The sequence below is a fragment of the Parasteatoda tepidariorum genome, chromosome 8 (genome assembly GCF_982258835.1).
Source record: "Parasteatoda tepidariorum strain Cologne lab strain chromosome 8, Ptep-v5.0, whole genome shotgun sequence".
In the NCBI taxonomy this organism is placed as follows: domain Eukaryota; kingdom Metazoa; phylum Arthropoda; class Arachnida; order Araneae; family Theridiidae; genus Parasteatoda; species Parasteatoda tepidariorum.
The window spans coordinates 75451827-75479680 of record NC_141762.1 but is presented as its reverse complement, the minus strand read 5'-3'; the positions used below and the strand labels follow the sequence as shown (position 1 = coordinate 75479680).

Below are 27854 nucleotides of genomic sequence, written 5' to 3'. Positions count from 1 at the left end.
ATAATAAATACTGAAAGAAAACACAAATAATTAAATTCGAAAAGGATAAAACTTCTTTGAAAAAAAAAGCGCTAAGAAGCAGCAGAAATTTCAGAAAAAGTATCAATAAAAGAAACGAAGGAAATAAAAATAAAAATATGACCACCGAAGCCGACGTCTTCAGGGGTACCGGCCTCGGTAGCCATTAAAAACAAAACCATTTCTAATTGAGGGAGAAGTAAATGCTTAAAAAATCTTCCTCAGTACCCCGATGGTTTTGTATAGAGGTCCAGGAAAAACAAGATACATTCAAAATAATTCACAAATTAAGAAAAGAAACTCAATCAAAATCATCAGAAAAATAAAAACTCACAAAGTCACAGGTCAAGTTTCAACTTCAAAAGCAAGTAGAAGAAAAAAAAACACTAAAAACTGAAAAAACAACGCCCCCTATTATAATGCGCAGAAGAAGTTTAAAATGAAATGGAAAAGGTCAGGAGAAAGAAATACGTAGACAAATTAATAGAATGCTTAACTGGGGCTGCTCAGTTAAGACTAGAATTGCGCCATCAATCATTTTCTTAATTAAAAAATTAACATTACAAAAATTAAAAGGAAAATCATTATTACTCAAATTATTATCTTATAATAAAGTAATTTTAAATTCAGCTAGATAAAACAGTTGGCCAACGTGATAATTTCTTCTTGTTTAAATTATTAGCTTTGTGAAAGATAAAATTTTCCGTCTTAAAAAGAGTATATGCCGTAAAATCACAAATGCCTTCATCGCAATCTGATATACATAATAACTCAAAAATATAATTATTTTCCTCAAACATTTTTCTCAATAATTTTTAAGAACAATAGTCCTAGGATAATGATTCTAATTTTAGACTAATGCATATCAGATTCAAATGTTATCGAGTGAAATGAATCAATGCATTTTATTTACTTTTGTATGAAAGGAAAAAGGATTAGTAAATCATTTTTCTTCGTTTATTTCCTTCATTCAATGTTTTTTTTTTCATTTTAAATCAAAATCTCTTCAAAAGCAGAAATATCAAAGAGAAACGTTCTTATCGAATTTTTGGAAAAATGAGATCTGGAAAAATCATTAAAAGTTGCTAAAATATTTTTAAAAACGTGCGTCAAAGCACACTAAAATAAAGTGCAAGTATTTAACACAAGAATATTATTTTTAATTTCATTTTATTTTTATAATACTGCTGTTTCAGATACAAATAAGAAACAAAGCTAAATTTTTCCATTAGCAGAATATTTCGATCTACACAAGTTTGATTTTAAAATTTAAGCAATTTATCACATACGTTTTGTACATGTTGCGTTAATTCATTCACTGTTGCTTCAGTCAAATAGAAGGAGTGGTAATATATATTACTAGTGGGCTGCGCTCCCTCCTCGCTAACGCTCGCCAACCCCAGAAAATTGCTGCGCAATCTTATATGGTGTGCTTTTCAAACCAAGCTCGCTTCGCTAGCTGCTTACTTAGGTACATTGCAAATACACAAAATTCTAAGAATTCAAAACAATCATTCAAATCCATATAACAACTTTTTTTTTTAAAAAAAGTACTAAGTCATTAAAATACTAAGTCATTAAATACTAAGTCATTAAAATAAATTTGAATCCAAATGAATGACATGTAATTCGTTAAACCTATTAGAAATGTGCTATAATATAAAATCTTAAAGCGTAACAGCACGACTGAGACTCATTTTTCAATGAATAACTAATAGCAATAATAAAACAAATAAATTCGTGATATAAATCAAAAATCGTGAAATAAATTCGTAATATATAAATTCGTGAAAAAAGCACTTTCTACGAAATACTAAAATAGAGATCTATCGACAAAGACTTCTTACTTCTGCCTAGCTTAAGGTTATTTCAGTTTCCGTTTTAAAAAGCGCTATATGCTGAGCCACCTCAACTAGATTTGGCATGTCATATTATTAGCAGCAATCATTAGTCGATTTTCAAGCGTTGCCATTCGGGGAGTTGTAATGAGGTTTTTTTTGTCGCCGTGTAAGAGAAATATATATATAGATTGTTGCTTTCATTTTGATGATATCGTCTGCAAATTTTTTAATGTGGAGGGTATTTCAATTTGTAAATTGGTAACATAGTCATAGTTGAATTCGTTGAATCTATTGTCATAAGCATATCACGTACATATGTGATTTGTTTTCTCAAATGTATACATACTCACTAAAAACCTGTAGTATTTCTCTTGCAAAACAAACTCTTAGTTTTCAATGAGGAATTCCCTAGCATGTACAGAAAACTTTTATCTCAATTTTTTACGAACAACATCCATTAATAAAATTTTTTTCATTCTAGGATATTTTTGAATTCAATTACGTCGGATAAATAAGTGGGTATATATTGCCTGAAATAGATTTAATATTGATTTACAGTTAGTCAAATAGAAGAAAGTGTAAACACGCATTATTATTACTTTCATTTCATGTGTTGAATCTATTGTCATAAACATATCACCCACGTATGTGATTTGTTTTCTCATATTTATACATACTCATTAAAACATGTATTTCACATGCTAAAATAATATCTTTGTTTTCAATGAAAAATTTACATGCATCAAGGAAACAATTTTTCATGTTTTTTTTTTATGAAAAACATCGATTAATAACATTTATTTCACATTAGGACATTTTTAAATTAAAATAGGTTGGATAAATATGTGTTTGTAACAATATATCGTGTAAACTATAAGACCATCACTGGATTTGCGTAGATAGGTTTAAAAAAATTCGATTCCAGTTGCAGATATAATCAACCATTTGCTTTATCTATAAGCATTTATAATTTATTGGAAATTATTCAAATATTAAAATTAGGCCATCTTTAAAGCATAATAACGGTATCTTGAACCATAATATCCTGAATATGAAATATGACTAAAAAATTCAGATAGTTGATAATTTCAACCAAAGGCTAAAAGTTAATCATAGAACAGGAAGTTTCAAACCAAATTCTTTGGAAAAAACCGCGAGAAACACATACAAGTTCTGAATCGAAAAGAGAAAGTCGTCGATCAGTCAGAGTTCTTAGCTCAGTGACTTAGCTTAGCGAAGTGACTTAGCTCAGACTGAAGTCACTTTGGCAGACGTTAAAATTACTCTAGACATCTTTCAATATTCCTCGAAATCGTTTTTCGTCAATGTGGACAGTATAATGACGTCAGAGATTAACATTACGAACATTTGTTGTAGTAAATAATTAATTAAATTTTCTATAGTTAAAAAGTTTGTATTATTTTGTAAAGTTGTTTTTCAGAATGACATCAAAACTTGCATGAATTTTCATGATTTAAACCCTTTCAACGTGGTTTGTGATCAGGTGTTATATGGCAATGAATCCATCACTTGATGCCTTTTATTACACTTCCTAATTTTTTGGGCCAACTTAGAACATTCCTTGTTTGCTGCAATGTGCTAATTTTGAACCTTTATTCCGTTCGATTTGAACCATAGTATTGTGCCATCAAGTTTAATTTGTCAGATAATATAGCTCATTTTCGTATCGTATTAAAGTTGCTGCATGCATTTTCACACCGTTTAATAGTTCCAATAATGTTTAATTAAAAAAATTTTTAATTACAAAAGTACTTTACAATTTTATGCTATTCTCATGTATCTAAGCTAGTTTCATTTAATCACAGAGTACAAATATTTTCCCTTTGTGATCAAAATTACTTGTAAAAGTAACAATTGGAAAAAAAAGTGGTCAACAACGATTTGTTTTAAAAAAATTACTATTGACGAATAAAGCATCATCAATCATCATATTATATAAAAAAATTACTTCCATAGTCCAGTTCTTTTTACATTAAATTAAAAAAGAGACTTGGTGAAATTTTTCACGCTTTCAAAATTCAACTTTAATTAAAAATTTTCAGATCGCAAACACACAAGTATTATTTAAAAGTAATTGAAAAACACTTCTCACTGAGATTCAAACTCTGTTTTTTTTTTCAACTTTTTTGCTTTTTTTTTCAACGGTGTTTCTAGAAAGAACATTTGATACCTTGCTAAGAACTATTTTATTTTTATCCCTTTATTTTTCTTACTTAACAGTTTCAAGAACAAAATTCGTTTTTTTTTTCATCTATTTTCACAAAAATGTAGAACCACATATCATGATTATTTAGCTAATTTGTTTTCAAAGAAATGTATAAAGAGTGGAGAAATGAAGGTAATTACTAACTCAAATGCAAAAAGAGAAAGGTTTGTATTAATTTAAAAATTAAGTATATTTCATAACGAGTCTTCTAAACTTAATCGTTATTTAAAATTTATTTTTTTACTAAATGAACTAAATTATTTTATTGATTTAATAGTTCGTTGAAAAACTGCATAAATTCAAACAATTAAGAATTTTTTAGAATTTGATACCTAACACAAGAATTGCAAAGAAGTTTAATTAACAGTGAACTATAACTCTCCTTGTAGAATTTCAATGTCTAAATGAAATTATAAATATTAAATATTTGTTTGAATTTCATTTCAATTAATACTATTTGCGTTATGTTTTTAGACTATTTTTTTTAAATAACAAGCATTTCATGCTTGTTGAGTTTCATAGTTTCAAGAAATCTCATGAATTTCAAACATTACTGGAATCCTATATAAATTCATTGGACGACTTATGATTTGCCTTAAGATTCAGAAATTGTGCTGCAAAAAACAAAGAAAAACATATATTTATTCCTGATGCACTGCCAAGAAAGCGTGGCTGGTAGGACGTTTGGCCTATTTCCGAGATGTTGTGAGTTCGATTCCCGCCGGCCGAAGACTCCCCGTGTACAAAATGGTTACTGGCGCACCTGGCGAAATCTGACGAAGTCATAAAGTCCTCCAAGTTCCCATAACGAATCAATACCTCTGGGGGTACTGGATCAGAGATTAATCATGCTCTGTTTCAGGTCAAAATTACGATCTGCAGATGGATGGTCTGTGAATGTGTCCTCCCTGTAAAACGGGATGTGACGAGTATATGCTGTTTCCGATCATACTCAGGGATGTTTCCCAGACCTTCGCCAATAGTTCACTGTGCAGTTCTAGTGCAGTATAAATAAAAGGTACCGTATCGGTATTCCTGATGCTTGTAACAATTAACTTTCACAGTATACATTGTTGTATGAATGCTTATAAATATACTGCATTTCTCCCTTCAAATCTCATTATACTCCATCTCTCCAACCACAGAATTTCCCTTAGTCTAACATTATCCATAAAAGAATAAAAAAATATTCTTAATTTATCACTATAACAAAACAAAATTTTAAATAATCTAATTTCTCACTAACTATTTTATATCACTATTAAGGTGTTTCACTAATAAAAAAACTGTAAACTGATCTAAGTAATCCATATTTTAAAGCAAACACTAAGCGATGATTGCAGTTTTAAGTGTTACTAATCAGCACAGATTAGAAAACCCATGGTGTTCCATAATCGCCACTCATAAAGTATATTTTTATAAATCATTTGAAAAAGCAAAAATAAAAAACTATTTGGGATCAATGATTTTCATTTACGCAAGAAAAAGATAAACATGTGACCAAAATTTCTTGAATTGTTTTCGAAAAGGGTATTTAAGGAATCAAATGTTTTGGTTGCAAAAGAAATGAATGATGATTTGAAAGACAATCAATTGAAACACTTAGAAGCATAATCTGGGAATTTTTTTTTAAAATTTTGTGATTAATCCGCCTTTATTAATTGTGTTTCCTTAGATTTCTTTATCAAATGAAAATAAATGTCGATTATCATTGCTGTTTAAAAACTTAAACATATATTTCTAGTAAACACACTGTGAGAATTTTAGTTTAACCAATATTCCACTAATTAGTGTTCCCTACCTTAAGGATTGCAGTAAAGAAAATTTTTTTATCTTTACGGTTTTTTAACCATTTATGGAAGCAACATTGGATCTAAGCGTTTTGCTAGGTAAAGGGCATAGAAAAATGCCGGATACTGGAAGCTCTTCATGTGTTGAAGGAAATGGTGAAAATATTGTGGTGTCAGAGCTGGAACTCGAAACTTGTTCTGACAGTCATAAGACTGACAGATCAGCCGTCTCGGCTGTAATATCTACGCAGCTGCAAAGAACTAAGTGGCTTTATCAGGTGGGTTTAGTTGGTGAGATAAAATTCTGGTTGTTGACGTTATTAGGGAGGAACAGTCAATGAACAAATTTTCTCACAGTCAACAGTTTGAATAACATCTTATTTACGGTTATTCGACCGTTTTGTTGAAATGTGGTAAAATAACAATTAAACAAATTGATATTTAACCATTTTTTCTGAGAAATTTCTAGCAGTGTGTGGAACATTCTATTTTAAGTAAATGGCAATATAAGTGTTAAAACTAAGCACAACTCTTAATTTTGGCATGCATCTTTGATACCAGCCACTTTAATAAATCCACTCTTAAATAGATCACTTAATAAACTCATAAATAAATCTGAAATAAACTGATTAATAAATCTTCGCTTAATAAATTGTTGTCGTTGTTGTTGTGGCTTATCCTCCAATGCCTGACGAAGTCAGACATTGTCCGTCAGACAGTTGACCCTAAGAAAATTGAGAACTAGAAGGGGGATATAAGTATATGTCCTCTCTGGAAAGTCCCAAACAGTTCAGGATGTGTTCGGGAGAAACCTGCTCAGTTGTACATTTGGAGCAAACCTTGAAGATTCTCCTGCTTTCGAAAAACGAGAGACTTTTATAAATATAATGTTAATATATACTGATAATTGTCATGTTAAATAGTCTGTGATGTAGTAGAATTTATTTCAAAAACCGAGCAATAAAAATGAATAATGTGTCGATTTTTAAAATTATATATATATTCTTTTTACTAAAATTATTTTTAAATTGCCAGACTGACTAAGAAAAACGTTACAGTTATTATTTTGAAGTGATAGATTGCGGTTAAATTCTTTTCTAATTTGAAAATAATAATTGTAATAAATAGTTATAAAAATGAACTTTTTAAAAAATTATAATAAAGTTAAATTTAAAGTAAAGTTAGGTAAGAAATCATATTTATGGTTATTCTGAACCTTTAAATGGATGAACTTAAATGTCTATGTTTACACTAGCATCTTCTTCATCTTAAAATAGCTACATTTAATTAGTTTTTTTATGGACAAAATTAGAGATTAAGCATACGGATCACAGTAATTTTTTTTTAATTTTGCAGCTCTGAATTAAAAGAAACACAAAGAAAGAATACTTTCATTCATAATTACTTTTTCTTACTTTTCAAAAACTAATAAGAAGATTTACGTTAGAACATTGACTTACGTAAAAAGGACCAATCCTTAAAATATTAAAAGTGTTTTGATCATTAACGTAACTTGAATTTAACAATTTGTTTTTTCGATAGTATTTAAGAACAGTGTTCTAATCTTTTATTTTAAAGCAAATACGCTTTTTTCTCATTAAAATGGGTTATTTCCGGGTGATTATTAAAATGCAGGAAGCAGAAAGATTTTTCTAAATTTAAAAACAATAAAATTTCGGATTTAAAATATTGTAATAATTTGTATGATCAAAATTAAAGCTACTCTTTTATTTTTAAAACTAATAATGCTCTACTAAATTATAGTTTCTTCTATTTTTTTTTAATTAAAAAAAATATTTTTTTGTTATTTATATATTAGAACTATAAATTAAACTGTTCACAATATTTGTTTCGCAATTAATCATATTTCATGAGCAAAAAAATAAATAAATAAAAGTGCAAGAAAAGTCAGAATTTCCTATCAGAAAGTTATAGCTTCACTATAATTTTTTTCATGATAATTTGATCAAACATTTGGTCAGTTCTTTGACACGAAACTTTTGAAGCACGCTGTTTTGGTGATGCCGTTCAAAAACAAACTGAACAGTTTATTTGGTGTCCATCTTAAAAGAAGAGTGGTCCACATTCCACTTTTTTTGTAAACATTTCTGTTATAAGTTAAATGATTTTGTGTAGAATTCAAGTGCCTTAAGTATACTTTTCATTTTAAATCAAAATAGTTTTGTCATTTTCGTATGAAAATCAAAGTTCAGAATCCTGCGTTCAGTAATTGAGAATCCTTATGGTGCATTTAAAGTAGAACAATCAAACCAAATGCGGTGGGAACATTTCCAAAGTTTGTCTTCATGAATTTTGTTTTATGATTTTTTAAGATATTAATTTTTCTATTGTATTATCCATTTTCAGAACTTACATGTAGGCCCATTTACTATCAGAACTAATTGATGCATATTTAATAGATGAATGAAAATGACACCTGCTGAATATTCTTCTTTTGTAAGATTCGAAGATGCAATTTTTCTTACTTAAAATTTTAGGATAATTATTTACTAGTACATTCATTTATCATTAAAATAAATCATATATAAGAAAATTGTATGAACTCTAAATCATTCCAATGGCTATAAATTTTTAGTTTCTCAGACGAAATCAAAACTTTTGATATCATCAAACTAAGTGAATTACATTTTACAAATTATAAATTAGAAGCTTTATTTGGACTCTTAAATTAAAATCAAAATGCATCAAGAGAGAAAATGTATTTTAGTGCATGCTTTATTGCGCAGTAAAAAACTTTTGGTAAAAGTACGATAAAAAGTACGAGCACTTTGAGCCAAGAATCTGTAAATACTATCTTACCTATGTTTTACCTTTTTTACGTTGTATTAGACTTCTTGTTTCGGAAAATTTTACGGTAAAATAAGATTTTATGGTAAAACATGCTGGTAATCTGGATACCGGTACTTTTTACCGTAATTTGATCCGGAATTGTTTACGAAGTTAATCTTACTTTAACAAAGCCACTAAAATATGTCAGAAAAAAGTAGGCACTCAGTTTCTACTACAAAAATAGAAATTTGTCAATATTACAATCGAAGCAAAAAATAGATAGTCTTCAGTTTGTAGAGCCTGCTTTAAAGGAAATAACTGTTTTAACAGGATACGGTAATTCAAAAGAGAAAATTTTATATATGTTCCATAAAATCCTAGATCAGTTTCAGTTTGTCAATCAAGAATTATTGAGCATAATTCACCATATAGGATGCTGCCATTTCAGTTCTGTTGCATCAAAAGTAAAAATTTTGCAGATACTCCATGAAATTTTACAGACTTCAATTCGCCAAGCATAGCTTAAGGAAAATAACTATCTTACTGGATATTATTATTATTCAAGAGGGAAATTTCTGAAGATGCTCCATCAAAGCATCAACAGTTTTCAGTTTATGTCATCATTAATAATGACATGTTAATAATTATATGTGTATGTTGATTGTGTTTCAATTTATATTATCATTATTGCACGATAATATCTAATGTTGTAAAATTTATGATGGTCCACCCTCATGAGCTCGCAGCTTCTTGATTACCTTTTGATTATAATTAGAGATTTATCAAAATAAGTTTTCGGGACACTTAGATACGTAGTTAATTAACCTTCGAAAGCTCATCACTTCTCCATCATCGAATACACGAATACTGTTATGGCTTCTTCAGTATTGGTGTAGAATGTAGATGATTGTCATCTCATTAAATATGTGAAAACATAAATGATTTATTTTTAAACAATTCGGGAAGAGTTGTAAATAAATTTCATTATTCTTCTTTTTGAAGTTCTTATAGTGTATTTTAATATAACCAGATCAATCTTATGAAATATTAATTTGAGATTATTTTTTTATTTTATTTTTATCTCCAAATTTCTTTTCCGTGGCTACATAGATATCAATACAAGTAGATATTGCAAATGATTATACTATATAAATACATACACACGCACAGATATATATGCGATGTATGCGAGATATTTACATGCATATATAAGATGTTTATGCATAAATATATAATACGAGATACATACATATGCACGATAAATGCACGCTTATATGATATAGACATGCATATATGCGAAAAATATATCTCACTGAGAAAATAAGACTTAAATTGTCTAGACAAATAATTTCAGTTATGGTTTTTAAATATGTACAATTTGTTGAACATACATGTGTCTAGCCGTATTTTCTTTAAAGTAAAAAATAGCCTGAAATTCTGAGATATATAGATTAGTAAATTTTAATAATGTCTCAACATTTCATATCGAATTCTAGAAACTTCAGTGCAATTGAAAAGCTTAAATAAAGAATATATAATCATGTTACTAGGGTATCAATTATTTTTCCGAGAGATAAAAGATCTTTCCGAAGTGGTGAAATAAATTGGCGCGTTTGAGCTATATTTTGATAACTGTTAACTTGAGAACACGTTCGAAAAATAAAATACCTACTTGCAAGCTTCAAGCTTACTTGTGTAGAATAAGTAAGAGGTCCCCGTAGGATGAGTACTGCATGCTTTTTGAGTTAGTGCAGCACGTGCTTGAAAGTATAAATAGTTTGGTATTATTATAAATTTATCTATGATAAATATTTATTTACAAGACAAACATATGCATGTTTCCGAATGAATATTTTTATCAAATCGTTGTAGTCTACTTTTAAATTACTTTTGTTAAAGGAAATTGAAATTGTCATACTCTTACTATTTTATTATATATATATATATATATATATATATATATATATATATATATATATATATATATATATATATATATATATATATATATATATATATATATATATATATATATATATATATATATATGTGTGTGTGTGTGTGTGTGTGTGTGTGTGTGCGTGTGTTTCTTTTAATTACTTTAAAAACTTAAGAAAATAAAGCTCGAGTTATTAATAATTTCACCATTTAAAATTCTTGAAATATTAGTCAGTAGTTCAAACATCATTTATTACGCACTTATTTTGTATTTCTTTTAAATGTATATAGATAAATAAATAACTTTTTGTTTTTAACTTTTTATCTTTCGGTTGCATTATCATCGTTGGTACTTACGTGACTTTACATTTAAATGTCTAAAAAATGTGCTCTTTTCTCAAGAAGGCAAGAAATGAACATAAAAAAAAACTTATACCCTTGTGCAACTCAGGAATAGTTTTTGAGGTGGAAGGAATTAAAAGTTCCCGTAAAATCTGGGTATCATAAGCATAAATAAAAAGCAGCACAAAGCCAACAATTATTAAATAACAGACGCCGTAGACGATAATTTTGGAACTTGGAGTTGAAAATATTTTCAGCCGACGCTCCTATGGTGTGAAGAAGTTTTTAATCAGTTACAAGAAAACATAAGAAAGGTTGTTAAGAAAGATGAACTAACCGCTATGGTAAAAAAGTGTAGATGCTGTGAATAATATCATCGATCAAAGAATTTCCAATATTTGTTATTGATGCCTTAGTAAATTATTATTTGTATGTAATATGATCTGTCGAATGGAAAAAATTAGAATCGATATTTTTCTTTCAATGGAGAAGTCTTGGTAATGTAAATAAATGCCTTTTATTTATTATAAAATACTATTTCTTCAGTTATAACATTCATTACAGCTTAAATATATTTTATTGGTAAAATTCATTTCTCAAATTTGAGATATTGATTTAAAAATGATTCCAAGCCTGTTTATAAGGGGTAGAACTTAACTCATTAAGTTGCAATATGTGCATTTAATGTATTTCACCTTCATGTTATAGAATTGTAAATTGAATTACAGTATTGTAAATTGATTATAGATGTTTAAATTTTTAAGTTTAGATACCCGCCAAACTTTTATTTAGAAAGGTTTGTGAAATGAATACATGCTTGGTATGAGCCTAAATGTTAGAGGTTTTGATAAGAAAATTAGATATTTCTTTGTTATATTAATTGTTCAACGCAGCATTAGTCTCAAAGATGAAGTTTCAATGATACTTTTTGTATTGTTTGGAAGAATTGCTTTTGTATTGTTTAGATCTTTCCTAGCAATGTTTAGAATTTAATCTAATTAGTTGGACATAGTTCACTATGGAAAAATAATTTTTTTACGTGTGTTACGCTCTATAATTAGAAATTTTGGTTTAATGATGCAAATTCTTATTAATATCAAATAGTTGTTAGTGATAGATAAGAAGATAAACAATAGACTCATTAGTTAGTAGAATATAAGCTAATAGACTCATGATTTTGTTTAGAAGAATTTTGTTATGATATTATATATTAATATGTCTTAGTTGGGTCAAGTAAAAAATGCAATTTAGTAGTATTTACTGATGAGTTAGATGAAATTGTCATGGATAATGTTACTGCGTGAGAGTTGATAAATTTAAATCCAAAATTCAAAATATTACGAAGTAGATCAGGTTGGAGAAGTGTTGGAACTAATTAACGAGAATAAATAACAGATAAAAAACGTCAGTTTGGACTGGAGCGATAAAGACTTAGTGCTGTATTAAATGGTTCGTCAAATGAAATTATTGAACCTACTCAAAAGAAACTAGTAGTTAATTCAAAATTTCCTAATGAAAAGGGAACTAGTCTGCATTTAGTTATTTTAAAGTGCCAGGCTTCTTACGTATTTAGGTCTACTAATCACTTTCGATGCCAGTGTCCAAAACTTAAGAACCAAAAACTAAACTTTCAAGTTTATCAAGTTGAACTAGGACAAGAGGAAAACAAATAATTTAATCCACAAACGCTTATAGCAAAAGTAAATTGGTTTAAAATTATGATGTTTTGAAACTTGGATGCAACTTCAGATCTTACATGTCGAACGCATGTAACTACATGCTTTTTGCTTTTTAATATAGCATGTTTTAAAACTTGCAAGATATGCTTACTAGTAAAACTGTGAAGGTCCAACTTGTTTTCCATTAGCAACAGCCTCGATGTCTTTACAGTTTAGAAAACATTGTAACCAAACCGTGTGTATTTAAAAAAAGACCTAGATAAATGGTGGTAATTCCTAAGGAATAAAACGACTGCCAGATTGCCAAATTAGCAAATTGCGCCAATACAAATCCCAGAATTAGATCTCTACAGAATTGAAAGCTGAAAGAAATTGAATTGAAACCTCTCTCTATTGAAAGCTGAAAATGAGGAAAATGTGCTACAAAAATAGCAAGAAATCGAAAACTCATCTGAACAAAATAATTACCATTAAGAGTTTATTATCAATGAATGAATGATAGATTATCAGCTTTGGAAATTAATTATGATACATTTTCTTTCTATATATTACGGTCCTTGATACGGTCTATTATCAGACGCACTATAAGCTTCTATGTAAAGTCTTAATAATCATGTGATATAATACAACTTTATTATTTTTACTCGACTGGTACCGGTGTGCATTTGTTTACGTTCGTATATCAGTTGGTTAAATTAGACGGTATATAATATAAATATATAATATAAATATATAATATAAATATATAATATAAATATATAATATAAATATATAATATAAATATATAATATAAATATACAATATACATAATATAAATATATAATATTTATTATATTATAATAATTACACCAAATTGAACGCACTGCAGTTTTTTAATATTAAATATTTTGCACGAGTTTATATGCAATACTTTTATGTTTAAACATACATGCAATGGGTTCTCATTCAGGAGATTTTTGTATACTTGCAATGTTAACCATTTGTTACAGGAACGTAAACAGGTGTCAACCGTTTTCAGCCGCGAATAAACAATAAAGCTGTAAAATATCAACTGATAATTAAAATTTTACTTAGAATCTTATAGTGTGTCTAATAATTTGGCAAACAACTAAACTTCTTCATAGATTTGACATAAAGATTCGACATCAACCGCAATCTAAACCCGTAGAAAGATTTCATAGAACTATCTAGCGGATCTTAAATGGTACTATGTTTGAAATCAGAATCATACTGGGGGAAGTTACTATTTGCTCTTTTAGTTTTAAAAACTATAATACATGGAAGTAAAATATTTTTACCAACTGAGATAGTGGACGGAAAAAAATTCTACGAATCCATGAAACTTTATTATTAGAAAAATTGACCAATGAGGAAATCTCCTGTTATGGAATATGTTTTTCATCTAATCAACCGTTTTAAAAGATGCAAGAAATTAAAATTAGCCTGATGGAAGATATGACTTTAAAGAGGAAATTGTGCTACCATTACTACGAGAGTTATCAGGAAATTTTAGTTCTTAATTCAGTAATTTTAGGACACTTAGTAATAGGCTTAATTTAGCAACATCTAGAGCTAGAAAACTGCGTACTCAATGGATTGGTCCAGGATTGGCAGAAAGTAAAATATTTAAAACTATCTATTTAGTTAATATTTCTGGACCGGAACTAGAGTTGCGCGTTGATTACAGTAATCAATTACAACTTTAATTATTTACAGATAATTACTGCTATGTAATCAATTACTTGTAATCACGATTACAGGTAATGGCGATTACAAGTAATCATAATTTTTGATTACATCAAAGAAGGGCAAAAATGCAATCGATTGCATTTTTCAATAACTGTAATCAATTACTTGTAATCATGATTACAAATTTTGATCACAATTTGTAATCGTGATTACGATACTCAATTACAGTAATTAATTACTAGTTCATAATTACAAACATTCATAATTTTGATCACAACTGTAATCGCGATTACCTAACCTATTACTGCAATCAATTACTTGTAATTGTGATTACAAGTATTGAACATATACGATTACATGTCATCATGGTTACATGTAATCTTGATTACATGTTATTAGGATTATAATTAATCTAAACATACGATTACAAGACTATTGTTTACTTATATGTGATTATATTTTACAATAGAGAGTACAATGTTTTGTATAATGATATATTTTGTATGTATTTACAAACAGCGTGTGAACGAATAAATATAACTAAAATGTACGTGCACATGCATTTATGAAATGCATATGTAGATGCATTTTAATTATGCACATGTATACATGCACAATTGCACACACCTATATTGTATGTATAAAATATATGTACATAAGTATATATCTAAAAATCATTTATGTATGGGCAAACAATGTAGACATGTACATTAGTACACAATAAATGTATGCATTTTATCCAAATACTTGTGTATGCATAATATATATCCATATTCGCGCACGGATGTATATAAAAGCACCTATCGTGTTTGTACGAACTTAGGTATATTATTTGCACAATGTATGTTCCATGAATGTATCTACGATATATTTATGTCTTATGCATCGCTGCGCAATGTATAAATGTCCATACGTGAATGTTCAATTAAAGTAGGTTCCATGCATGCATGTACAATATATGTATGTCCCGTCTGCAAGATGAGCAATATATATGTATACATGTACGATATATGTGCATCATATGCATGTCCAATGTATGCATTTAAACATACACTATATGTGTATGTTCAATGCATGCGTAGAAATATGAATAATTTATTAGTGTGTGATTGTACGCACATAAGGCGTAGGTTTCTTTACATATACACATACATACATTCGACATGCATGTAGAGACGTACATACATACATTAGACATGTTTAACATATGTGCATACATATGTTTGACATGCATAACATACGCAGATACATAAATTTGTCATGCATAAACTATGTACATACTTTTAGATTTGGCATGTACATGCATGTAGTGTGCAGATGTACTTTCATATATTGTACATACGGGTACATATATTGTACATATATTGCACATATGTGCGTACATATGTACTATGGGCATATACTGTACATATATCCGTACTAATATTGGACATAAATCTTTCGTACAAATTTTACTTACGTATATACATGTTATTCCAATGTATGCAAAACGTACGATGTATTTATGTCCAATGAATGTATTTACAGATGTACAATAAATGTGTGTCCCATGTATACATAGCCGTATGTTATACTTATGAATGTAAAATGTATGAATGTATGTACATGCATTGTACATAAGTACATACATTACATGCCCATATGTATGTACAGACATTGTATGTACGTACAGATGCATATATACAATATATGTATGTATATATCTATAATACATTTATGTCTAAATATATGGACAATGCAATAAATGAAGTGTACGTGAGTTAAGTGTAAAAACCACTGATAACGACTCAAACAAGTTAAATAACAAAATCAAACAATTTTAAATTTAGTTGTCAGTTTTAATTGTTCCACATCTTTTTAAAATTGTTTGAATAAAAGTAATTTTCAGATATTTTCATGAAATGTTTGACATTTTAAATTTATTTTCTTATAACAAAGTGCATAGTTCATAGAAATTTTCAGATGGCAAAAAAACGGGTAATTTTATTTGTGGAAATACGAGTAATATTTAGGAATTTAAAACAAGATTATCCTTTTTCTTTCCGAAAAACAAAAGATTGAGTTTTATATGTCTTAGAACAAAATTTAAAACAAACTTTAATAACTTTACTGTTATAAAGTTTTTTATTACATGCACGATGTATGTACAGGCATTGTATAAGGCGACTACCTGGGTACGATGAAATTTTTTTTTTAAATTAATTTTTTTTAAAAAACATATGTGTTATTGTGTCATGTGTGACAAAACATATGTGTCATGTGTGACATAAAATGATATAAACAAGAAGAAATATTTTTGAATGTCGCATAGTTTTTAAAATATTTGAAAAATTAAGCCTAAAATGAGCGAAATTTAGAGCTTACGCCAGACACCATACACATAATTTAAATGAATAAAATACAATTTCTTTCTGTACAGATTATTTTGACCCTTATCTGTGTTCTGAACTAAAGGTTTATGAAAATTTTAAAAATTACCCAAATTAAGTGCTAAAATCTGGAAAAACAGCAATTTTTTCATTTTTTTCAATAGTTTTTTATGTTTATATACCTGTAACATGACCAAATATTTAAATTGAAACTTAGTTTTAGTTCAAAACACAGTATACATAGTTTATAACATTGTTACCAAATTTCATAAGAAAATTTCCATTAGTTTTGGAGTATGAGTGTCTGGCGTGAATCAAAATATTGAAAAATACAGTTTTTCAGAAAACGCTTTTGAAGATTAACTTAAACAAAAATAGTTACATAGACTTATTCAACAAGCTTTAATTTAATAATATTTGTAGTTCAGCCCCTTATGTAGCTCTTGCTTTTTACAGTTTGCATTTTAATTTATTATCTTTTTTTTATGACCAATTTTCTATTGAGCGACAAACAACGATTCGAGCCCGCGATTTTCTTTTTTTCAAAATGTTAGTTATGTATGCAATAATTCACAGCAAATTACCAGCTAACTCCTTCTAAAACAGTTTTAGGTTGTTGGAATCAATTGGCAAGCAATACCTAAGTCATTTTAGAATGCAGTATAGTTAAATATTTATATTTTTTTATAAAACAGGCAAAAATGACGCGTTAATTTTCGCTGTATTTTGTATACACAACTACATGATTAAAAATATTAACTTCATACTACACACTAATATTATTTTTAACTTTATTTCAAACAAAAACTGTATTATTTTAAAATAAACATTATAGGATATGCCTTTCTTATGAAAACACAAAATTTTACAGTACATAATTTTGAAAAAAGATTTACTATGTTAGCATATTTGTTTACTATAACTAAGCAGAGAAATAAAAGTACTTAAATAACAATAAAAAGTACTTAAATAACAGCTAAAACTACCGTCAATTTAATATTAAAGCTCTTTTTAATAAGATCGTGACAATTTGAACTCTGAATAAATCATAGCAAACAGAAAATATAAATATCAAAATTGATGCCATTTAATTTCACTTCCTTTAAAAAGTTTATACATAATTTGTTGCCAGATGCGTTTAATTAAAATTATATAAAAAAATTAACAAATATTAATATTTTTAATAGCGTTACAAGCAAAAAAAAATTCTTATTGGCTCAAAACTACATTGTTTATAATTTATTTTGACGTTTTCAGTGCACTTCCGAGGTTTCGGTTTCTCACTTCCGGTTTCAAAATCAGCTATAACTTTGCTTCTAATTATCCAAATTTAAAAAACAAAGCATTTTTAGAACCCTAAGAGTTCATTCTTTTCAAAAATGCAAAAAACAGAAATTCGAGTTATTTGATGAAATCGGTCATTTTAAGGCAGGCAGATACCTTAAATGTATCCATGTATTCATGCATTACATGTAATTACGTACATTGTTTGCACATTACCCATTTTTTGTTCATCCATACATTATATGTGCATATGTATTAACAAAGTACATAGATATATACGAATATACATATACAAACCATATGTACGTACGTACGTGCGTGAGTACGTACGTATATAAATGTGAATAAAATATTGTGTACTTATAATATTGTGTACTTATAAAGAACATTCGTACATATTGTACATAAATACGTACAATGTATGTACATACGTACATTGTATATACGTGCTACTATTGTACATTTATACGAGGAATGTACTTGATTACTGTAATTGAAAAATGTAATCCATGAATTTTTGCCCAACTCTGCTGTGAATGTCTGGTCTGAGGAAATAAAATTTTCTGTGTGAAATCTGATTCTACACCTTTAGAATATTAAACTGACTTTCTTCAATCGTATATTACTTCAGATGAATATTTTATGTTTATAAAATTATCAGTAACAGTCACTTGGAAAAGCGTCTTAAAGAATATGAAATTGGCCAATTGAGGATTATTATGAAATATTTTTTTAAAAAAAATCTCTAATAATCCAGGAAAAAAGCTAGTATAGTTGAACATAACGTTCAATTTAAAGCAAATACGCCTATTATGTCTAATCTCTATGACTTCTCCTATTACCTAGTGGAAGCGTCAAATAAGAATCAATGGCATCGTACAGATTATCGAAGTCTCAAAGAAGTAACAGGGACATAATATTTCCTACTTCCGAACATGAGAGATGAAATGGTAGCCGGGGCAAAATTCATTAGCATTTTAAATTTTTAGTCATTTCTGCTTTTATTACCAGTTTCAGGACCTATATAGAATTACGACTTTTATTTGGATTAAGAATTGATACCTATTTTTTAGAAAATTAATGACACTACTAATCAAGGGCTTTGAAGAATTTGCAATGCCATACTTTAAAAATGCATCTATTTACTTGAATACTTAGGAGTTTCATTCAGAACACTTGTTTTGCAGCTAATTGCAGATGCGGAACTAACTTTGAAGCTTTAAAAATATCAATTTGAGCAGGAACGTAAATGTATATTGTCTGATTGTCTGATTGATTGATTATAGAAACCCCTTTTATTTAAGGATACGAACAGTTACCGAATTCCCCGTACCTGTGACGTTAGAGCATTTTTGGGAATAACAAGCTCTAATAGTCGATGTATACCAATGATCTAGTTGCGTCATTAACTGGCACTTTAAAAGACAAAACTAAAAATAGATAAATTACCTAGGCTACCATATGCGACGAAATTTTTAAGAAATAAAAAGGAGTATTAATTAGTCAACAAATACTTTTCTCTCTTAATTACGAAGAAAAATTTATATTGCACACAGTCACTTCATAAAGTGATATGGGTGTGGTACTAACGTAACTGAATAGTGAAGAGCCATGAACATTCCGAGGTATATTTGAAGAAAAAGTTAAGCAAATCCAAGAAAATATATTGTACCAGAGAAAAATAATGCACCTGCATAGTCTCCATCAAAGACACTATACAGATGGACAAAAGTTTACCATTTTGGCAGATCACCACCCACTAACCTGGATAAAAAGATTCTAGTTCAGATGCCAGACTATTTAATTTTGAAAATATGAATAGAGAATTGAAGTATTGAGGACTTAGTTGAGTATTTTTAAGATAATTTGAATTAGACAATGTCTATTTGCTAAGGAGGTATGCGTAAACAATTTTTTTTTCTCTTATTGATACTTACTGATTAATCTAATTTTCTCTTTCATATGGTATGATTTAATTTAGAAAAAAAAGAGACTTGTATTGGATTTAGTTAACTAGTGTTTAAAAATAAAGTTTTGAAATGTAAATATGGAATTTCGTTTTTTTTAATTTTTAAGGTTTTGTTTAAATATTTTAAAAATTTAGGAAAGAAAATTTTAATTATTAAAAATTCTAGAATTTTAAAGTTTTGGAGTTATTAGTGTGGAGTTCAAACAGCTTTTCTCCTATATTTATTTGTAATTTCTTTTAAATGTATATAAATAAAAAAATAAATAAATAAGTTGTTTTATCCTTTCGTGGCAACATGATCGTTAGCACTTACGTAGCATTGAGATGTCTAAAAATTTTGTTTTCTCAAGAAGGCAGAAAATTGTTTGAGGGAAAAAAACATATCCTTCTTCATATTCGAGAATAGTTTTTAAACGTAGAAGGAAACGTAAAAGTCCTAAAAAATTAAGCATAAATAAAAAGAAAAGAAAAACAACCCACTGATACACAGCAACACTGATATCCAGACACGTGACCTATGACCTCAGCACCAGCTGATCGCTTATAAAGAAGATGGCATGTTAAAGTCGGGCTAAGATTCTTAACATAAGTTCCAATGTTAATTAACTTGAAGTTAATTAAATACAAGTCCGTATCTCACATCGAATTCGTTAAAATATAATTACTTCTCGTCTTCGTCTTTTACTTAACTTGGATTTATTATTTGTTTTATGCATTTTATTGTAGCCATGATATATTTTTGTTTTGTGCACCTCGGAACTAAGCCTAATTTTTTTATGTTCGACATGGCTTCGTGAGTGTTTTTGTGTTAAGTAAAAAATACATAGCGAAAGAATTGAAATCGTTGTGAAAGAATATGGAATGTGCCATTTAAGAGAATTGATACTTGAATGGATTGGCTTTCTCGAAATATAATGAAAAAAACAATTGCTAGCGTAAACAATGCCTAGTTTCAGCAAGCAATCGGTATAACCCCCTCCTACACCGTTTGCAGGCATCCCATTATTAAAAAACAGAGATATAATTACTTGACTTGTTCCTCTCCCCTTTCTGAATAACGCTATACCAAAGTTGAAACTTGATAAAATAGCTTAAGCTTAGACACTTAAATATTCAAAATCAGTATAAAAAAAGATTTTTTTTAAAGATTTATGTAGAAACTAGATATTTTAAATATGTTTTTTTTTACGATTATGATAATATATACTTTGTAGGGAATATTCAACATGATAAGAAAGTAAAACTATTTCTTCAAACTCAATATTGAATATTTGGACAAAATGGTTACGTCGAAATTTTTTTTTATCATAGACGACTTTGTGTTAAAGCAGCCGACATTAGCGTTTCCTGAATGAAAAAAATATGACTCTTTTCTCCCATAAGTGTGATAGTCGTTGTTGCTGACGTATGCCTGTTTAGGCAGAGGGGGTGCGATTGTTCCTGTTTTTCAGTGGCGCCATCTATGGCCAAGAATTCGACTTCTGCCTCACCATACGTCACACCCGCTTATACGGCGGACCCATTCATATATCCACAGATCGTAATTTTGTTCTGAATCGGAGAACGACAATCTCCAATCCAGTACCCCTAGAGGTATTGATATGTTATGGGAACATGGAGGACTTTTGCGAGTCGACAGATTTAACGCGCATCTGTCACTTTACTCTTCGGCCGGCGGGGTTCGAATCCACGAACTCTCGAATATGGGCCCAGTGCCCTACTGACCAGGCTATCTTAGCCAGTGTGATAGCATTTGGGCATAATTCATTTGTCTCTAATCAGTAATCAACCCATAATTAAACTATTGTCATACATCAGTGATCTCATTACAGATTTATTGCAGATTTTTGTTTATCTATCAAAAAATTTTAGTTGCATACTAAATCACTTAAAAAAAATTTTATTAAATATTTTTTTGAGTTTTAACTAACTCAAGATGTTTTCTTTAACTAAAAATTCAGAAAGAACTTAATTAAAAGTAATACTATCAATAAAACTTTCCAATCAAGAAGAAAATGCGTGACACGGTACCGCAAATATAAAATTCGATATTGGTATTAGTTGATTCACGTATATTTTTTTTTTTCAAATTTAGTCACGAAATCAGAATTGAAACCCTATTTTATTGCTACACTTAATTTATGATCAAGAGTTAAGTCTATTATTATCATGTAATCAATAAAAAATCTTATTGAAAATATTGATAGCTGAAATTTTACTTTTTACTCAATTTTAGTTCTTAAACAGAATATAAGACAGAAATAAGAAACATACAAAATAAGAAAGACGGTTTTATACCAAAATGTTGTTTAATTCAGAATCAAAAGTTCAAATTTTTATTTAGATTTTTTCTGAGGAATTTATTTTTTAAATATGAGCTATTATTAAAGGTTTCACTAAAGAACTTTTTTGAATGATTTTTAAAGGCATAAAACACACTTTATTCTAATTTTTATTTAATAGAATAAAAATCGCAAATAATATGATATCCTTAGTTATAATTATTTAACTGTTATTAAAGATATAGAATTTCTTTTTCTCAACATCTATGTAATTTATAAAACTCAAAATATTTCTCACATTTCTGAGAAACTTAAGTGTTAAAAAATAACACAAAAATATTTTTAATAGTATTTTACACTGTAATAAAATGTATGATCAAAATTAGTAGAATATGGTAAAATTCACCGTGTTTCTGGCTCTATAGGAATACCAAAAGACTCGGAAATTTTTACCAACGCAAAATAGTAATGATATTGGATAAATTAATGATACAAAATAGTGTTATAATATGCGATAAAATTTCGTAAATATAGAATTTGGAAATTTTGTCATGATTTCTTAGAAACAGATCTAATTATTCGGAAAATTTATTCGGTTAAAATTTACTTTACAATCTTGTATTATTTTTGTATTACTATTAAATTTTGTATTAGTTTTGTATTACTATTCAATTTTGATTAGTGATTTTACAGTAATTGTTCATGTTAAAATTACAGTAAATCAGATTTTTTTTTTGTTTCGTGAATTTTTACAGTAAAAATTGATTTAACGGTAAAATGTGCCTGCACACTTTAGTGCCAGGTCAGAACGTTTTACCGTAATGTAATCTTGAATTTTCATAGTGTAATTATAAGTAATTTTTACAATACTTTTTCTTGCGTACTTGCGCATGTTTATAAGTAGCGCGGAAGTACTTCGAAATATTTTTAAAAAAAAAAGAATTTTAATATTTTAACCAAGCTTTTGAGAAACTCACTATTTTAATAAAAGTATTACATAATATATTTATAAATAAATGCTTTGTTTTTATTTAACTCTCAACATTTTTTATGTTATACTTTTTCACAGTTGAAAGATAAATGTATTTGTTCAGTTATACAAAAATTTAAAATTGTAGTTTATAGAAGTATTACATATTGCAAACCATTACTATTTTAAAACAAAAATTTAATTTTAAAATAATTTTATTAACAAATATTTCTTAAATTTAAGTTTTCCGTATCCAATTCTTTTGATCGTGTGTTCAAAGGATAAAATTATTTATAGTTTTTAAAATAATAAATGTTGTAATCTGGAGAAACAATACAAATTGTAAAACCACTATTGAATTAAACAGATTTCTTTTTCAAAATATTTTTCTTCATTTTTTTCTGTTTTGGAACCAATGCTGCAGTTTGAGGATAGGACTATATATACCAATAAATATTGTGTTTCTTAGTCTAAGTTTTCGGTGTTCAAATCTTTTGATCCTGTATTTTTAAGATAAAACTATTTAAAATAATAAATGTTACATTTGGAAGGAAAACAATATATTTTGCCACATTATAAAATAAATATTGAATTAGATAGATTTCCTTTTTAAAATAATATTTTTCTACGTTTTTTTCTGTTTATGAATCAGATAAAATTATATTACATGAATAAATTCTATATTATTAATTTCTTTTTTCTGGATTATCACAAATCAGCTAAAAAAGGAATATTCACTAACAGCGATAAAATTTTTGCATTCCAAAAATTCTAGTTTTCATTATCTAATTATTTTTTTACTCATTCAAAACAAATAATATGTTACATTTTGAAAGAAAACAATAGATTTTGCCACATTATAAAATAAATATTGAATTAGATAGATTTGTATTTTACAACAATATTTTTCTCTGTTTTTTTTCTGTTTATGAATCAGATAAAATTATATTACATTAATAAATTCTGTATTATTAAATTCTTTTTTTTTGGATTATCACAAATTAGCTAAAAAAGGAATATCATTAACAGCGATAAAATTTTTGCATTCCAAAAATTCTAGTTTTCATTATCTAATTATTTTTTTGCACATTCAGAACAAACAATATGCAATAAAAAACAAAACAATAATTTTTAAACAATTCAACAATATATTTAAACAAAAAACAGCAGTTTTAAACATTTTTGTATTAATTCTCTAATAAATATAATATTTTTTATTTATTTTACTTACACGAACTTTATCTTGAGAGGTCCTGTCAAAACGTCCATACTCATTTATGCGTGTGTGTCTAGAAGAACATAAAAGAGCAAATCCGTAGATTATGGACATTGCTAAAAAGAAATACGTCGGTTTAAACGTCATCATGTATAACTCGATGCTTCTCTGTAAGACGACTTCGCTTCGTTTTGCATTTACCGCTGACAAAAGGTTTTATGAGAGGAACTCTCTTCCAATCAAGGGGTAAAAACTCGCGCATGCGCTAAGCAAATCTTGAATTTTCTTATGCTCCAGTAAAATAATTAAAGTGTAAACTGCTGAAGTATTATCACATTTTAAGTTTTTGTAATTTAGAATTGCAAGATAAACGTAGTATTTATTTAATGAATGTTTGTTTCACGTTTTAATATGTTAATTGTTATTTAATTTCTTATAGTTATAAAGTATTATAATTTTTTTTGAAGTAATAAACTAATAATAGCTTACAATAATAGCATGGGCGTAACACATAAAAGAGGCAAAGGAAGAGAGCTGTTTCTATCAGTACACGCAAAATATTCAGGATCAAATTGCGGTAAAAAGTGACAGCAATCAAGGTACTGGTGCTTTTACCGAAAAATCCATTTTTACCGGAACATGTTACGGAACAAAAAATCAGATATACCGTTTTTTTACAGAAATAATTACCGTAAAGTCATTGAATTATTTAAACTGAAACTATATTACTTTAAAAATGGATTTTACGGAAAAATGAGTTTTACGGATGATGCACCCAAAGTGCCAATACTTTATATCGTAATTTGATCCGGAATTTTGTACATTGTATACATTTTAATTTAATAGTATATAATAACGTTTAACTGACTAACCAACTATTATTTCATTCCTTAAATAATGAACTTAAATAATACAATAACACTAGCTGCAAAATCATGTGGGCCGACATTGAACCAACATTCCCCAATCTTCAATAAGTTCAATAAGGTTTCAAAGGACCGATATTTTTCTGATATAGGCCATATATACAATTGTCAGACTCACCCAATATTTTATAATCATTATTCAGTCAATATAAGCCCTCTATTGGCCCTATATAGGCCGATATTGAGACTACATAGAACCAATATTTAAAAACCTAGACATCTCAATATTGGTCCCTCGGAGCACATTCTCATAGGACCCATATTGATCCACTTTTGCGCCCAACTGGGGCCAAGGTATATTTGTTGCTAAGGAAGAAACTAAACTGTAACAAATATTTATAAGCTGTAACAAACATTTCAAAATTGATTGTCTGATTTTAATCCTTTATTCATACATTTTAACACACATGAGTTCTATATTTGTATGATTAGTTGAAACTGAAATCGTAAGTGTATGAAAGAAAAGCATTATTCAATATTACCACGAAAATGTTAAAGTTTTATTAATAAAATTGAAACCACTGTATCGTTTTAGAGTTCAAAATTTGATAATACTCTGCAGTTACGTTTAGAAATTGCAAAATTCATTCCCTGTTCTGAAAGTGACAAGAATGTTTACAGTAAACTCAATTTAATTTATCGAAAAGCTAGTTATAATGATGGTTATATTTCAACTAAAATTACCATAAAATTTATCTAATCTTCGATACAGATTTAAAATTCACATAGACATTTAGGCTCTGATGATTCCATGGTTACATTTTTATTTAGATTTAACTGTTCTGACCAACGGAGTCTTAAAGTTGCGTGAAAGAAAATGGTGGAAAAAAATAATCAATGAATGGAAATTAACATTTGTGATTCTTTTTGAATGAAATAAAATTCTACATATCAAATGAAAGTAATTTATATATATTCCTGTATTTATTATTATGTAAATTATAATATTGAATTATTTATAACAGAAACTTATATTTTAATAAAAAAAAATATCATTCAAATTCCAACAATAATTGCCTGGTTCAGATAGGCACTCCGAATGTAGATGAAAACTCTATATATTCTCTAATATGAAACTTTTTCAATACAAGTATTAGGAATAAATTATGCAAGTAAATTTTCTGATTTGAATAAAAATATATATTTGCGATAAAACTTGTGGGAAAAAAAAATAACGGTTTTGAAATATTGATTTTCAAACTAGAAGTAAAAATAACTAATATATATATATATATATATATATATATATATATATATATATATATATATATATATATATATATATATATATATATATATATATATATATATATATATATATATATATATATATATATATATATATATATATATATATATATATATATATATATATATATATATATATATATATATATATATATATATATATATATATATATATATATATATATATATATATTATTGAGATTTTTAAGTACACAATATGTGTGAATAGAATTGATACAGATTTGAAACAAGAGAATCTTTTCAAATTATTTTATACAAAGAAGGGGAGAGAATGAAATGGTTTTTTCAGATCATTTTGCGTCATGAGGAACGAAATAAATGTGTAAAATATTTAATGTCTCTTGGCATATTTATTAGTTTTTTTCTATTTATGCTTCTAGGGATAAGAATTTCTAAGACGTTTTTTTGTTGAAAAAATAATTAAAAAAATTTTTAGCCTAAAAGAAACAAGGGAAAACCAACTTTTTATTTTAAAATAAGTGATTTTAATTGCCTATAAATTCAAACCAAACAAACTATAATTTAAGTGAAAGTAACAAAATGTGTTTATTTTTTCTGATACAGTGTTAAAAATGACAAATTATATATTAGATAAAAAAAATAAATTTTTATATGAGTGAGAGATTTATGTTTGAATTGAAGCACAACTACAATGCAAAATAATTTTTTTAATCAAAGTTAAGGTGTTAAATCTTAATTAAGAGTAAATTCATCATCAGTTTCAACAAATATTACAACATATTTTTGCATTCAAGAATTTTACTGAAATCCTCTTGGAATAAAAAAACAATGTAACAAAAAAACATAATTTATGTTCACGCGTAACATAAAATATTTTTATTTTTTGTTAGTGATATTTTTCTAAGGCCTTTTTTAATAGTGTTGTGTTTAGTCTAAGAGTTCACCTTTACAGTAAAAAAAAAGTCAGGATAAAATTACGGTAAGAAGTACAATCACCCTCAGTGCAGGCCATTTTTACATAGTGAAATTTTATACCTTAATTTTTACAGAAATATATAATTGATTTCAGTGGTTCAGTGATTTTACAGTAAATGTTACTTAAGAAAATACGGCATGTCATAATTTTTGCTCCGTTAAATGTTCAGGTAAAAATGAATTTTACTGTAAAAAGTACCAGCATCCTGAGTGCCGGTACTTTTTACCGTAGTTTGATTTGAAATTTTTTGCAGTGCTCATTCATGTAAGTAAATCATCTCTGAGTATGTGAGTAAGTTCTAAAATTAATTTATGAGTA

General features: G+C 27.6%; 1 protein-coding gene across 1 annotated transcript in view; it reads right to left on the bottom strand.

Moving 5' to 3' along the window:
* Nucleotides 1–24603, bottom strand: part of LOC107452234 (uncharacterized) — a 101243-nt gene extending 76640 nt beyond the window's left edge. The window contains exon 1 of the mRNA XM_016068578.4: nucleotides 24420–24603. Within this exon, the coding sequence (XP_015924064.1) occupies nucleotides 24420–24554 (135 nt within the window). The 5' untranslated portion in view covers nucleotides 24555–24603. The remainder of the gene's footprint in view (nucleotides 1–24419) is intronic.
* Nucleotides 24604–27854: the final 3251 nt, after the last annotated feature.